At 41.1% G+C, this 13986-nt stretch overlaps 2 protein-coding genes across 2 annotated transcripts; both read left to right on the top strand.

The window, feature by feature from the left end:
- Nucleotides 1-736: 736 nt before the first annotated feature.
- On the top strand, nucleotides 737-1156 carry LOC133853839 (B3 domain-containing protein At2g33720-like). Its single transcript, XM_062289864.1, has one exon. It carries the CDS (start codon nucleotides 737-739, stop codon nucleotides 1154-1156), a length of 420 nt encoding a protein of 139 aa, XP_062145848.1.
- A 5447-nt stretch (nucleotides 1157-6603) lies between these two features.
- On the top strand, nucleotides 6604-9543 carry LOC133853838 (uncharacterized). The gene has a single exon (XM_062289863.1). The coding sequence runs from the start codon at nucleotides 6604-6606 to the stop codon at nucleotides 9541-9543; it is 2940 nt and encodes a 979-aa protein (XP_062145847.1).
- Nucleotides 9544-13986: the final 4443 nt, after the last annotated feature.

Raw genomic sequence — 13986 nt, 5'->3', positions numbered from 1 at the left:
TTTAATAAAAAGAAAAAGGAGAAAAAAAAAAAACTTGTAATTTTTTCTTACTCAACAGTCATTATCACATTGAATTTCATAATATTTTTTTCCACCGACTTGGGGGCGCGTCTTGTGTACCAACGGCCTTCTAAAAGCAGCAAGTTCTGACTCTTAACGGCTGGAAATTTTCAGAAGAGGTGCTAACTGCAACTCCAACAGAAAACTAACAACGTTCTAAATTCTTTTCCGTCTCGGATTTGGATTTCGAATTGCCAACGGCTTCCTAGCCTCCTAGCTCTATAAGTCCTCCCCTCATACCTTTCTCTTCACACCGACAACCTCCAAGAAAAACACAAACACAAACGCTTTGTTTCTTGGTTTCTGATCAATGGAGGCTTCTCTACTCTCCCACCAACCCAGTGGTTCACACGCTTTGCCAGAAGGAAACAACGATGAAAAGAGCGAACTTTCACTGGAACTATCGCTTTTTTCTAAGAAAAAGACAACAAATGAGAGCAGATCCTCCTTTTCTGAACGTAACGTGAAAAAACCCATCTTCTATAATTTTTTGGGTCTTCAAGAGAACGATGATCAAGCTGATCAAGTCAGTGAAGCTGATGAAAGGCTTGGTCAGATCACCTAGAGCCAACATGAATCGGAGGAGATTTCGTTGGAACTGAAGGTCGGTTGCGCTTCTTACACGACCAAAAAGAGAAAAGCAAATGAAAACCTCCTTGCTTGTAGGATCAAAAGAATGAAACTTAGTTGCCGTGAAGTTAGAAGAGAAGAGATGCGCAGTGGTGTTTCATTGGAGTTGAAGCTGGGCGTTGATCCCTGGGTCATCAAGAAGACGATCGAGACAAGCGATCTCGGGCATTTGTCGAGGCTCTTGTTGGCAGTGGATGGGGTGAAGAAGCATATCTTACCCAAATGGGATGCAAATCGCAATGAAAGCTTACATAAAGGGTTTCAAGTTTGTGTTTGGGATTGTGATACCAAGTCTGAACATCAATTGGTGTTCAAACAATGGGCAAGTAATGGGAGCTATGTTCTCATTGGAAAATGGAAAAAGGTATTTGTGGAGAGGAGGGTCTTGAACAAGGGTGACCAGATTGGACTTCATTGGGATCAAACCAATTCAAGATTTAATTTTAGGATTCTCAACCGGGCTTGAACACTGTTATGCGTTATTCGCTAGCTCCATTCATGTCTTTTTTCTGTTACTTAGGTAAAAAGAGAGGCAAATTGCTGATGATGTAAATCGGATGCATGTTAATTTTAGCATCCTTAGAGCCTCATAATGAGCTTTCTAAATTCTCTTTAAATTTTAGCTTAAATCTACGTTTTTTATTTTATCTATCACTTTTAAAAAATTTTCTATATCAAACTCTCTAAATATTTTTCTATTTCAACTAAACATGAATATTTTATTGGTTTTAAGAAACCACTTCTAACAAACAAGGAGAGAGAAAAAGCGAAAAGTAAAGTTAGAGGAGAGAGAAATAATAAAATATTAAATAGCTCATGAAATTTGTGAGCGAAATTTGGGGTGAGATTCTAACAAGAGCCAAAATAAAAAATTTATAGAGAACTTATTGGAGTGGAGTTTTTTGAGTTTTTCACTAAATTTTAGTAAAAAATTTGAAATTGAGAGCTCACTAAGGATCGATGCTCTTAATAGCTAGCCCTTAGAATTAAGCAAGCAAGTTATATTGTATGTATTTTTGAATTGTTATATTTCGTTTTGGTTGTGTTGTTGGGAGCCCACCCATTTCTCGATTTTAGGATCCTCTCGTAATATTTTTCCCTTACATATTCAATTAGAAGAAAAAGAAATAAAATAAAATCAAATAAAATCTCATCAAGCTAGCACATTTAACTTCTTGTATCCTCTTCTTGTCTAAAAATTTGTATTTTTAAACAAAATTGCAAAAAGTCTCTCTTTTGAGACTTTTTTAAAAAAAAAAAAAAAAATCATTTTTTCAAATTCGGTTAGAAAACTTGACAAATTCCGTTAGTGTACCACATCAGGTCCAAATTATAACATGTCATATATATATATAAACTAAGAGTAATGATTCACCACCACCTAAAGATACAACTTTTTACCACCTTGCCTATGTGACAAGGTGGTCTCTCTCTACTTTTTGATTTTTTTTAAAAAAAATGAATAAATAAATTAAGGTGAATAACCACCTTACCATGTAAGTAAAATTACAAAAAAATGTATATTTAAATGGTGTTAAATCATTACTCATCAACTTAAAAGTAAAAGGGGAAGCCACGTACCCCTCTTGCTAGCTACACAGGGTGGCATGCGTTTGGTATAAATTTGTGACGCCATCCACAACGGGAAAACTCCACCAGTTCCCCAACGTGTTTCAGTGCTATCACTTCTTCCATTCTCATCCCAAAACCAATTTCGAATTTCCCGCCAAGACCCAATCCCACTGGAATTGGTTTCCACTTTCCCATACCAAGAATTCTTTTGGCCACCCCGCGCCTACTAGAAAGACCACCATTCAACTCATTTACCTACCTTTTCCCTGTAGTTTTAGAATGTCCTGAAAGCTCCATGTGAAATTTAAAAATAATTAATTATTCTCTATTATCAAATTAAGTTAAGAAACTTGATGAATTTTATTAAGAAAAATTACAATTTAACATTTTAAATTATTATCTATTTTACAACTAACCCCATAAACTGCTAACATTCTGATTCTTACCCCCAAATTATTAAAACAATTAAAAAATGCCAATTTTGGCAAAATATGTTCATTATACTCCTGCCATGTGTATTTTTTCAATTAAAAAATAATAAAAATTAAAATAAAACTAAAAAACTAAAAATAAAATTTAAAATTTAAAATGAAATAGGCGGCAGCCATGGCGTTCACCAAGGGCGCGAAGTGGACGCCTCTGATTAGCCGTCGAAAGAAGCCACCACTGCCGTTAGAGCTAGAACCAGAGGAGGAGCGGTAAAACCTCTTCCTTTGTTCAGCGGTGGCCGGTTGGGATTGAGCTTGAAGCTGAACTTCGGTGGGTGCAGGAGCGATGGGCTTGGGGATCCAGAGCTTCTGATCGTCGTAGCCAAACAGGAACTTGCTCTCCAGGATGGAAAAGATTTCGTAGCTGAGTTTGTCGATGTCGATGCTCGATTCCTGCATTTCCGAAGGATTCGAGTCCATTCCCTCAAAGTTTTTGATAGAGAAGAAGCGCTTTGGATTTTGCTCTTAAATGAACAAAATCAATCTTCGTCTTTTGTATTAGCTAGATATTAGATTCCTTGCATGCCCACCTGGACTTTTAAGAAAACTTCACGAACCAATCATATAAAAAAAGCTACAAGAGTTCAAGCTTTCTCAAACATGGCTGAGCAGTAAGCAGCAAATTAAGAGATTTTTTGAATGGATGAGAGGGTTGAGGAGCACAGGACGAGTCAACTAATAATGTTGGAGAAATAATTAGCTCCAAAGACATGTGGGCCGAGCCCATCAGGTCGGCCCAGCAAGATTAGACCCAATTTATAAGACCATTTGTTATCTCCAAAAAGACGTATATCTCGAGTATATCAAGATAGACTTCTATCCCATCAAATATGGGATAAGGTACCTAATAGAATGACATTAGCTAAAGAGAGTGTCATATCCAGTTTGGACTCTACTACCCAATTTGAATTCTATGAAAATAAGACTTAAGACCATGTGATCTAGGACTCAGACTCCTAATCAGAAAGATAAGATTCAAGACTATGTGATCTAGGACTCAGACTCCTAATCAGATTATGCTCCAAGTATTTTAGCAGTTTTATAACTGTGAGCCTATAAATAAGACTACTACACCAGGTATTAAAAAACAGATTCTCTGAACTCTTGAGATTACTGATATTCTCCAGAAAATAAGTTTGAACTGACTTAGGCATCGGAGTGGGGGTCCGGTCGGCACCCCCGACGAGCCGTTTGTTATTTTGCAGATTACGAGGAGAACGAACATCGAGGAAGGCAACGAATTACAAGGCGACACGTCACCGTACCAGAAACTGTACCAACAAATCAGGACCGAGCTTGACTCGTTGGAGATTGAGTACAAGTGGCCAGTGGCCAAGACTGGGGTGGTGGCTTCCATTGGGTCTGGGGTAAACCGGTTTCGCTCTCAGAGCTGACAATGGATGCACTCCCCTCGCAGGTGCTGTTTCTCTCTGTTTCACTTTTTCTTCTCTTCTCGATTTATCCATCTGTTGTTTTGCATGTATCTGCTCATTGAAATCAACAAAGGAATTAGTTTACTGGGAGCACAAGAGCAAGATCGACAGCAAGATGCATGCATGTGATCGTGCACACAACAGAACACGCCGCATCAGCTCCGCCTGGTGATGCTGATACTGGTACTGATGCTTGTGGGGGTTTGCGCTGCCCCTGAAACCTCTCGTTTTGGTGGTGCATTTCTTGTTAGAATTGGGCTCTTCTGCCTTTTCCATTATTTGCTAGAGAGAAAACAAGACAGAGAGAGAAATAGCAAACAGAGATTGGCATGAAACACACACACACACAGAGAGAGAGAGAGAGAGAGAGAGAGAGAGAGAGAGAGAGAGAGAGAGAGAGAGAGAGAGAGAGAGAGGTTCTGATTTTGATATCAGTGGAGATTGTAGTTATTGTACAGTAGTGAGAGCTTCTCTATGTCCAGCTCTAGAGGAAGTATGATACTTGGTGAAGTCTATTTCCAAGGGAACAGAGGGGAAGGTTGAAGGCCTGGATATTGCTTTATAAAGAACCATGAATGACAGTATTGTATGGAGCAAAGAAGTTCGATTTCACGGTAAAGAACGACGGCGAGGACGTGACTCTGCAGATGAAGGTCGAGACGGCGAAGATCACCGGCACGCTTCTCGACGAGGATCCCCAGGGCGCCGACTCATGCTCCGGCGCTGTCACCTGACAAGGTGGCTGACAAACCAAATAGTAGCAAGAAGAAGAAGAAGGCAGCGTTGGTGCGGGCTGACAACGCAGAATTGCCTTCACTAGATTTTTTTTTTTTTTTTTTTTTTTTGTTTTTTTTTTTTAACTGAAAAATAAAACATGGTAGGAGTAATATGGGAATATTTCGCTAAATAGAGCATTTTTCAAAGATTTTGATAATTTTGGGGGTTGGAGTCGGAGTATTGACAATTTATAGGACTAGTTGCAAAACGAATGATAATTTAAAAGGCTAAAATGTAATTTTTCTATTTTGTTAATGTGCTACTGCTACATCATATCCAAATTATGACACATATTATATATATAATTGCAAACTTGAAAAGTTGATCAAAATTTCTCTACAATATTGTTGGATCGTGCGACAAGCTCCAATGACACAAGTAATAAAGTGGATTACATGTTCTCTACCTCTCTCTATTTTTTATTTTTTCCTTTTCTTCGAATGCTTGCAATTTTCAATTTCAATGTGGCTCCTGATTTTGACAAAGGATCTCAAAATTAATGGTCTATTCTGTAAACCAAACAATTTAAATTTAAAATTTCACATTAAAAAAAAATGAGAAACAAAGAAAAATTAAAGAAAAAAAAATGATGAAAATTCACCCCACAACCACCCTCTACACCCTACAAAGAGGAATGGCTCAATGCTCACAAAGGGGCGGGGTTTAGAGATCCACCATTGCAAAGGTGCACATAGGAGTCATGCACCTCCACTACCTCTAGGTGCAGGTGGAGATCTCCACCCTCCCCCTCTATGTGGGTAGATTTCCACTCCTAGCCTACATAGGTGAGTAGGGTTGAAGCCACCCCAATCGCTCCCCTTTGCCGGGAGGGGATGAGCACAAAAGGTGGTGGGAATGGATCTCTACTTTCTCTCTTCTTTTTTCTTTTCTTTTCTTTTTTTTTTTTTATTATTTTTATTATTATTTTAACATAATTGGTACGTGGCATTGATGCAGGAGGGTCCGAGTCTGATGACGCTGAGTTGTCAGATTACACAATAAAGGCGCTGAATTACTTGGAGCAGGCGGATCAGCGCAAAATTAGCAAGAAATCGTAATCTGACCTAATTGAGGCAATTTCCGAGTGCGCCGCAGTAATTTGGCCATAACTTTGGCTACGTGTATCCGTTTCGCGCATATGACCCCAATTCGGAAAGCTCTCTTCGGCGCGCACGTCGTGGCCACCGAGCTTCGCTCAGTGCGCCTCGTTTCGAGCCCCAAAATCCGCTGTTTTCCTTGTCAAAACCTTAATTTTAGATATTTTTTGCCATTTATGGTAACTTTTCGCTTATTGTTTTGGAGGTGATTCTGAGCCCGATTTGGACCAGATTTTCGATAGAATAATTATTTTATTATGTATTTCGTTTTAATAGGGTTTTTGGGATTTTGCTATTTTTGGCAAAAATTCTCCTAAACCTAATTTTCAGCTATTTAAGCCCGGCTTGTGGGTGTTTTTCGACAGTTCATTGTTATTGATTAATTATCAAAATTCAGAGTTTTTTCTCTCTGTTTGGGGTGATTTTATTGTTTCTTCCTTGCAAAATACTTATTGATTAGCCCACAGAATAATCGCTATTCTGTTCCGGCGTCAATTGGTATCAGAGCTTCAGCACCTTCCTGAGACGTAGTCTTCATCAGTTTCGATGGCTGGTGGTCGTGGTCGTGGTGGTCGTCGTGGGCAGGTTCCGAATGAGGAAGCTCTGCACCGTGATCGTAGCGTTCAGGATGTGATGATTGAAGATTTGCAGAGGCAAGTTGCAGAATTAACCCAGCGCCTTGCGGTGCAGGAATTCGGCAATCGTGAGATGGAGAACTCCGATTCCGATTCCACCTTCGACAACCCGTATCACAACCCCGTTCCAAACCGGGACCACCGTGGTCGGGAACGTCATCATGGAGCCCTCGGTTTCAAGGTAGACCTGCCCGAGTTTTCTGGCACGTTACAAGCTGAAGGTTTCGTCGATTGGTTGAATGAGATAGAGTGGATTTTTGAGTATAAGGAAGTCCCTGATCGCGACAAAGTGAAACTGGTCGCAATCAAATTAAAGGGTCGAGCATCTGCGTGGTGGGAGCAGTTGAAGCGATCCAGAGAGAGGCAAGGCAAGGCCAAGATCACTGATTGGGAGAAGATGAAGATCAAGATGAAGAGTCACTTCCTCCCGTTCGGCTACACTCAAACCCTGTTTCAGCGACTTCACTCGTTGAGGCAAGGCATGAGATCGGTGGATGATTACACCGAGGAGTTCTATCAGCTGATCGCGCGGAATGATTTATCTGAGACAGAAGAGCAGATGGTGGCGCGGTATTTGGGAGGATTGCGACAGCCCCTACAAGATGCCCTCAGCCTACACTCGCTGTGGACTGTTTCAGAGGCCTATCAGCGTGCACTTGTTGCAGAGAAGCAGCAGAACAAGCGGCCTGTGATTAGAAGCGAACAAAGCAACCGTCCGGTTCGGCCCCAAGAATCCCGTCCTGTCCAGCCGCCAACACAGGGTAATGGTAATACTAACCCTAATATTAAATGTTATCGATGTGGGGAACAGGGGCATAGGGCAAGTGAATGTAGGAAACCTGCCAGCCAGAAGGGCAAAAACCTCCTGCTTGAGGAAGACATGGTAGATTACACGTATGAGGAGACTGGGGATCCATTGTATGACGAAGATGGGGATGAAGAGGTGTTGTATGGAGACGGCCAAGAGACTCTCGTCATTCGTAAGAGTCTGCTGACTCCCAAGGGGGACTCTGGAGATGATTGGTTGAGAACCAATATTTTCCATACCACCTGCACGGTGGCCGACAAAGTATGTAAGATGATCATTGATAGTGGCAGTTGCGAGAACGTAGTGTCTGATGAGGCTGTCCAGAAATTGCAATTGAAGACCGAACATCATCCTAAACCATACAAGCTGTCATGGCTCAGCAAAGGAAGTGAGGTAAAAGTAGATAGACGATGCCTAGTATCTTTTTCTGTAGGCAAGAAGTATTTTGACAATGCTTGGTGTGATGTAGTAGCTATGGACGCTTGTCATATACTATTAGGCAGACCTTGGCAGTACGATCGCAATGTGGTGCATGATGGCAGGAAGAATACCTATTCCCTTAGCATCAAAGGGCAGAAGATTGTGTTAGCACCTCGTCGGGATGGAGCCAATCCTACCCAGGTAGCCGATAATACTAACCTGCTTTCTTTGTCCAGGTTCTTAGTCGAAGTTGAGCGTGAAGACAAAATTTATGCGTTACTGCCTTGTGGGAATAGTGTAGTGGACGAGGCGCCAGAATTACCACCAGAAGTGCAGCGGCTGCTATCAGAATTTTCTGACCTCATGCCAGAAGATTTTCCTCCCGGACTACCACCGATGCGAGACATCCAGCATCAGATTGACCTGATTCCTGGGTCGATTTTGCCGAATAGGCCAGCCTATCGCCTCAGTCCCAAGGAAGCGGAAGAGTTGCAACGGCAAGTGGTAGAGTTGTTGGAGCGGGGCTACATCCGTGAGAGTATGAGTCCATGTGCCGTTCCTGCCCTGTTGGTACCAAAGAAAGATGGTTCATGGCGCATGTGCGTTGATAGCAGAGCCATCAACCGGATCACCGTAAAATACCGGTTCCCAATTCCTCGCTTGGATGATATGTTGGATCAATTAGCCGGTTCTCGGGTCTTCTCCAAAATTGATCTTAAAAGCGGCTACCACCAGATTAGAATAAGGCCTGGAGATGAGTGGAAGACGGCGTTCAAGACGCAGCATGGATTGTACGAGTGGTTGGTGATGCCTTTTGGGTTGTCCAATGCACCCAGTACTTTTATGAGGTTCATGCATCAGGTTCTGCGGCCTTTTATGGGGAAGTTCGTCGTGGTGTACTTCGACGATATCCTCATCTATAGTCCCACTTGGACATCACATTTTGAGCACCTCCGTGCTGTTTTCAGTACGTTGAGAACAGAACGCCTCTTCGTTAATCGGAAGAAGTGTTCTTTCTTCACTACTTCGGTAACCTTTCTTGGTTTTGTTGTATCTACTGATGGTGTCCATGCAGATCAATCCAAGATAGATGCCGTTTTGGAGTGGCCCCAGCCAAAGACCCTACACGACGTGAGGAGTTTCCATGGGTTGGCGTCCTTTTACCGCCGATTCATCAGGAATTTCAGCACCCTGATTGCTCCCATCACAGAGTGCCTCAAGGGTCGTGAGTTCCAGTGGTCTGAGGAGGCAGAGATCAGTTTCCAACTGGTCAAACAGAAGATGACCGAGGCACCAGTTTTGGCACTCCCTGACTTTGAGAAGGTGTTCGAATTAAACTGCGACGCATCTGGAGTTGGCATTGGAGGCGTCCTCAGTCAGGAGGGGCGTCCCATAGCTTTTTTCAGTGAGAAGCTATCAGGATCAAAGAAGAATTACTCCACCTACGACCTGGAGTTTTATGCCATCGTTCAGTCTCTGAAGCATTGGCGTCACTATCTAGTCCACAAGGAGTTTATCCTTATTACCGATCATGAGGCTCTGAAGTACATCAATGGTCAACACAAGCTGAGTAGGCGACACGCCAAGTGGTGGCATACTTACAGGAATTTACCTTTGCACTAAGGCACCAAGCGGGAAGTCTGAACCGAGTCGCAGATGCCCTGAGTCGTCGTACAATGCTTCTCACCACCATGAGTACTAGAGTCGCAGGGTTTGAAGCTTTCACTGACATGTATGCAGTAGACCCTTCCTTTGGGAAGATCATTCAGGAGGTAACAGATGGTCATCGTTCTGATTTCATTTTGCATAATGGTTATCTGTTTCATGGGTTACAATTGTGCATTCTAGATTGTTCACTGAGGCAACAGATTATTAGTGAACTTCATAATGAGGGCCACTTCGGGCGGGACAAGACGTTGACTCTTATCTCTTCTGACTACTATTGGCCCTAGTTGACTAGTGACGTGGCTCACTTTGTGGAGCGTTGTTATGTGTGTCAGAAGTCCAAGGGTGTCCTCACCAATGCGGGCTTGTACACCCCATTACCGGTTCCTGACGCTCCGTGGCTCAATGTCAGCATGGACTTTGTGTTGGGCTTGCCCTGTACCCAACGGGCCTGCGATTCCATTTTGGTTGTGGTTGATAGGTTTTCCAAGATGGCCCATTTCGTAGCTTGCAGGAAGACCATGGATGCTGTTCGGATCGCCTATCTCTACTTTAGGGAGATTGTGCGTCTTCATGGTGTCCCTCGATCCATCACTTCAGATCGGGATACCAAATTTATTAGTAGTTTTTGGAGGAGCTTATGGGGAAAACTGGGGACAAAGTTGAACTTCAGTAGTGCCTACCACCCCCAGACAGATGGCCAGACAGAAGTGGTGAACCGGAGTTTGGGCAACCTCTTGCAGTGTTTGGCAGGGACTAAGCCAAAGCAGTGGGATTTGGCCCTACCTCAGGCAGAGTTTTCCTACAACAGGTCGAGGAGCAGGACCACAGGGATGAGCCCATTCGAAATTGTCTATGGTCAGAATCCATCCGGAGTATTGGACTTGGCTCCTGTTCCACGTGTCGGTCGCTTGAATCCTAAGGCAGATGAGCTGGCCGACCATCTTCGGGGCATCCATGAGCAGGTAAAACTGGCCATTCAGGAGAGCAATGACAAGTACAAGGCTCGAGCGGACCGCCATCGTCGTCAGGTACTTTTTGATGTTGGTGATTTTGTTTGGGCAGTGTTAACTCGTGATCGGTTCCCTGTTGGCGAGTATAATAAGCTTAAGGAGCGGAAGATCGGGCCCTGTGAAATATTGCAGAAGATCAATGACAACGCCTACAGGTTGCGTCTCCCCAGTCATTTGAAGACCTCTGATGTCTTTAATGTGAAGCACTTAAGTCCTTATTTTGCGGATTCTGATGATATTGCTGTGAACTCGAGGACGAGTTCTTTCCAACCCGGGGTGACTGATGCAGGAGGGTCCGAGTCTGATGACGCTGAGTTGTCAGATTACACAATAAAGGCGCTGAATTACTTGGAGCAGGCGGATCAGCGCAAAATTAGCAAGAAATCGTAATCTGACCTAATTGGGGCAATTTCCGAGTGCGCCGCAGTAATTTGGCCATAACTTTGGCTACGTGTATCCGTTTCGCGCATATGACCCCAATTCGGAAAGCTCTCTTCGGCGCGCACGTCGTGGTCACCGAGCTTTGCTCGGTGCACCTCGTTTCGAGCCCCAAAATCCGCTATTTTCCTTGTCAAAACCTTAATTTTAGATATTTTTTGCCATTTATGGTAACTTTTCGCTTATTGTTTTGGAGGTGATTCTGAGCCCGATTTGGACCAGATTTTCGACAGAATAATTATTTTATTATGTATTTCGTTTTATTAGGGTTTTTGGGATTTTACTATTTTTGGCAAAAATTCTCCTAAACCTAATTTTCAGCTATTTAAGCCCGGCTTGTGGGTGTTTTTCGACAGTTCATTGTTATTGATTAATTATCAAAATTCAGAGTTTTTTCTCTCTGTTTGGGGTGATTTTCTTGTTTCTTCCTTGCAAAATACTTATTGATTAGCCCACAGAATAATCGCTATTCTGTTCCGGCGTCAGGCATTGAGGACTTGGAATGATAACACCCATTCCAAACTGCTTCCCCTTTTTGGCAACTATATTTATGCCATGACAGAAGTGAAATCCTGCAAAAGACACTCTCCTTTCCCAAACCATATATTTACTAGAATATTCTATTAAAGTTTCTAATTGTTTCTTCCTCAAAACTATACATATAAATAAATGGAAGCAGCTAGCCCATAATCCAAAACTGCCCTCCGATCCTCATCATATCTTTATCTTCCCTCCAACAACTTGAAAGAAACACAAAAGGCTTTCTATCTTTGTGTGATGAAGGGCCGTCGTCTATTCTGCCCCAAACACAATACTTCTGCAGCAATATCATTTTGGGAAGAGTTTTTTTCAAGATTCGAAAAATGACCCAAAACCATAGAGGATGATCAGAACCAAGTCCAAGTGTCAACAGAATTAACGCTTTCTTGTGGGGTTCAGGCCGGAGCCAAGAAACACAAAGCAAGGGAAACTGGTCCCTCACCCGCTGTCATCAAGTTCTTGACAGAGAACCCACATGATGAAGTAGAACAAGTTTCAACAGCACTAACGCTGTGTGATGAGTCATGGATTAATCCCCAGAGCCAGCGGAGAAATCCCATGAAAGACTCTGCTATTAATTCAAATGCACTGGCCTCCAAAACTGCGAGGAATATTGTACGCGCAGCAAGAATTCAAGACACTAACAAGAAAGTGATCAAGACACTGAGTCCTTTCAGATGAAGAAGACCCTCGCGTACGAAAAGTGATCTTAATTAATTTGAGCTGCCTATTTGGGTACCCAATTTGTTAAAGTACTGATCTTAATCGACTTTGATTCCAAGTTTCTCTATTGGCGATAAAATCTCAAGATGGGGTTTGTGAAAATCTGGTTTCTTGATAAATGTATTATGAATAAATAGTCAAGGAAACACCTTTCTGTTAATCTCCAGAAGTGGAATATTGAATGATATGATATGATAGGGTGGAACTGTGCATTTCATGTCCTTGTAATTATGGTAAAAATTATACTACCTCAAGCATTTTCCTATGTATTAATCTTGAAAAATGCTTAGGGAATTATACATTTGATTAAAATCACCTTATAAACTATTGACTATTTCATCATAATAAATTATTACCTCAATTTGTAAAGAACTTGTAGTAAAAATTATAGTATCCCTAACATCACTTGTTAATATCTTGAGTAATGTTATAAAAATGACTAAAATCATATTTTTGTCTTCCCAAATATGTTTAAATTAATATCTTTGTTTGTTTGTTTGTTTGTTTTTTTTTTTTTTTTTTTTTTTTTCTTCTCAATATCTTTATAGATACATAGCCAGAGCGCTAAATACCATCAAGACTTGGATTAACCACTAAATCGATCTCTTATAAACAACTACGTTCGCCACTAATCAAGTCTCTACACACCCACATAGAAGATGAATAGATAAATTTGTTCCTGAGACTAATATTGGATCATCTCCTCCAGTACCCCTCCAATTAAGCTTGCTCGCTATATATCTCAGCAGAGACATTATGAAATGGATCACCGGGTTCTACAACATATGATCGATGTACTCTAGAAATATCCCACAGTGCCATTTATATCTGCAAGAGCATTATAGGCTTCATTAGAGGCTCAATGAACATCTTTGTTTGGGTTGTGGTAAGTCGTGATGATTTGGCCGGCATGGAGTTTTGGACTTGAGTTTGGACTTTTCATTTTGAATTGGAGGTCATTGAATTTGTATGTATGTCATGAGTTTTGACTTATCACTTGGGGCTCGTTTGGGTCTGCAATTTTTATTTTTATTTTTTATTTTTTGTATTATATTCAAAATTGCAAATATTGAGATAACTTATTTTTTGAAATTATGTTTGGATGGTTTAGATCGAAAACTTGAGACAAAATTAGAAAAAATTGAATAAAATCTAAGTAGAATTTGAATTCTAAAAAACAACCTAAATGTTTTTTGAAAAATAATAAAATTTAATAAAAAAAAAACATTTGTTACCCAAACATGCCCTTAGTTTGAACAAAACCTGATTAGAATATTAAAAAAATTTCAAACCAAACAATCCATTAGCGTATATGATGTTTTGAATATATATATAAGAAAACCTGAACTTTGTAAATCAGGTTTCACACAAAATTAATATAATAAATATAAATGTTTTTTTTTTTTTTAATTTTCTTTTTTCTCATTTTACCGGTTGGTGTCATTTTTTTTTTTTTTTTTTGGCTTAAAACGACACTAACAGGATAGTGTCGTTTGAACAACAAATGACACTATTTTGAAATCTCAACCCAATGTTTAGTGTCATTTCACTACAAGAAATTTGGTCTTTAGCAACGACAATTTGTCATTGCTGATAGTGTAAAAGTCGTCGCTAATAGTTATTAGCGACGACATATCGTTGCTGATAAGTCCTTGCAAAAAGATGGTCCTTGTTGCTCATCAGCGAC

This window comes from Alnus glutinosa, chromosome 13, assembly GCF_958979055.1.
Source record: "Alnus glutinosa chromosome 13, dhAlnGlut1.1, whole genome shotgun sequence".
Taxonomy (NCBI): domain Eukaryota; kingdom Viridiplantae; phylum Streptophyta; class Magnoliopsida; order Fagales; family Betulaceae; genus Alnus; species Alnus glutinosa.
Note: the sequence above shows the minus strand (reverse complement) of the source record. Positions and strands in the feature narration are given on the sequence as shown.